General features: G+C 69.3%; 1 protein-coding gene across 1 annotated transcript; it reads right to left on the reverse strand.

The window, feature by feature from the left end:
- Nucleotides 1–13: 13 nt before the first annotated feature.
- Nucleotides 14–923, reverse strand: AURANDRAFT_69465 (hypothetical protein; the record flags this gene model as incomplete). Its single annotated transcript, XM_009045235.1, has 2 exons — nt 14–453; nt 669–923. Coding segments are annotated over 2 exons (695 nt in total), but the record flags the coding sequence as incomplete, so codon positions are not given.
- Between the last annotated feature and the right edge of the window lie 228 nt (nt 924–1,151).

The following is a 1,151-nucleotide window of genomic DNA, read 5'->3' on the forward strand; positions in this document are numbered from 1 at the left end:
CGCGGCCGTCAACTGCTCGCGGCCCGCCCACGCGCCGACGCCGTCGCCGTCGCCGTCGACGGGGCGCCCGAGCCGCGCGAAGATGGCGTCGCTCTCGTCCTCGAGGGCGCGCCGCTCGCGCTCCGCGTCGCCGGCCGCCTGGGCCGCGAGACCGACGCCGTGGAGCGCCGCGCGGAGCTCGTCGCTCGACGTCGCCTCTTTTAGGGCGGCTTTGGCTTGCGCGGCGCACCGGTCGAGGCGCCGCGCGACGACGCCGCCGAGCTCGCGCCGCGACGCGCCGAGGCGCAGCACCTCGTCCCAGCAGCCGCCTTTCGAAGCCGGCGGACTCGGCGGGGTCCGCCGGCCGTTGAGGCGCGTCGGCGGCATGGACAGGGTCGGCGGTTCGCCCATGACGTCGGCGAGGAAGGCGTGCTCCGACGCCTCCTCCGCCATGATCTCGGAGAGGAGGTCGTCCTCTTCCAGGCGCATGGTGTTGCGGCGCTCAGATGGAGGTGTTCCTGGCGTCTCGCGATCGCTCAAGGCCCACCGCGCGCGCAGGCCATCGTCAAGCGCTTCAATTCTGGCTGAAACGTTGCTGTGCACTTGAACGTACGTCACGGCGACGAGTTAGCGATGGCCCGGAGCGCGGGGAATTTCTCGCTGCAGGTGGGGAAGCCCGTCCTCAGGACCGCGCGCGCGAGGGCGCGGTTGCCCGTGCGATTGTACGATTGCGCCTGGAAGGGCTGCTTCACGGAGAACTTCGTGTGCGGCGCGCGGCAAACGCTAAACGTGGTCCCGAACGTCGCGTTCAAATCCTCGCTGATCACGTCGAGGAACGTTTCGTAGCTCTGCGCGATGCTGAACGACAGGTCCGCCCTCGCGCTCGCGTCGCCGTCGAGGAAGCCGCCGAACGTCTTCGCGAGCTGATCGCGGTCGACGCGGCCCTGCGCGTCGAGGTACGGACGCCACGCGCGCAGCTCAGCATGGGTCTGCTGGCCAGCCTCCGTCTTCACCTTCGCGCAGGCTTCCGCGAGTTTGACACGCGCGCCGACCCATGAGTCGATTTCTTCTTTTGAAGATCGGCTACCGCGGAACAGGCCCGCTTCGTCGACGGCACGGAGTATCAGCGTGAACTCCTGCTTGGGCCACATGTAGGGCGCTATGAGGCGGAT

This window comes from Aureococcus anophagefferens (genome assembly GCF_000186865.1).
Source record: "Aureococcus anophagefferens unplaced genomic scaffold AURANscaffold_1892, whole genome shotgun sequence".
NCBI lineage: Eukaryota > Pelagophyceae > Pelagomonadales > Pelagomonadaceae > Aureococcus > Aureococcus anophagefferens.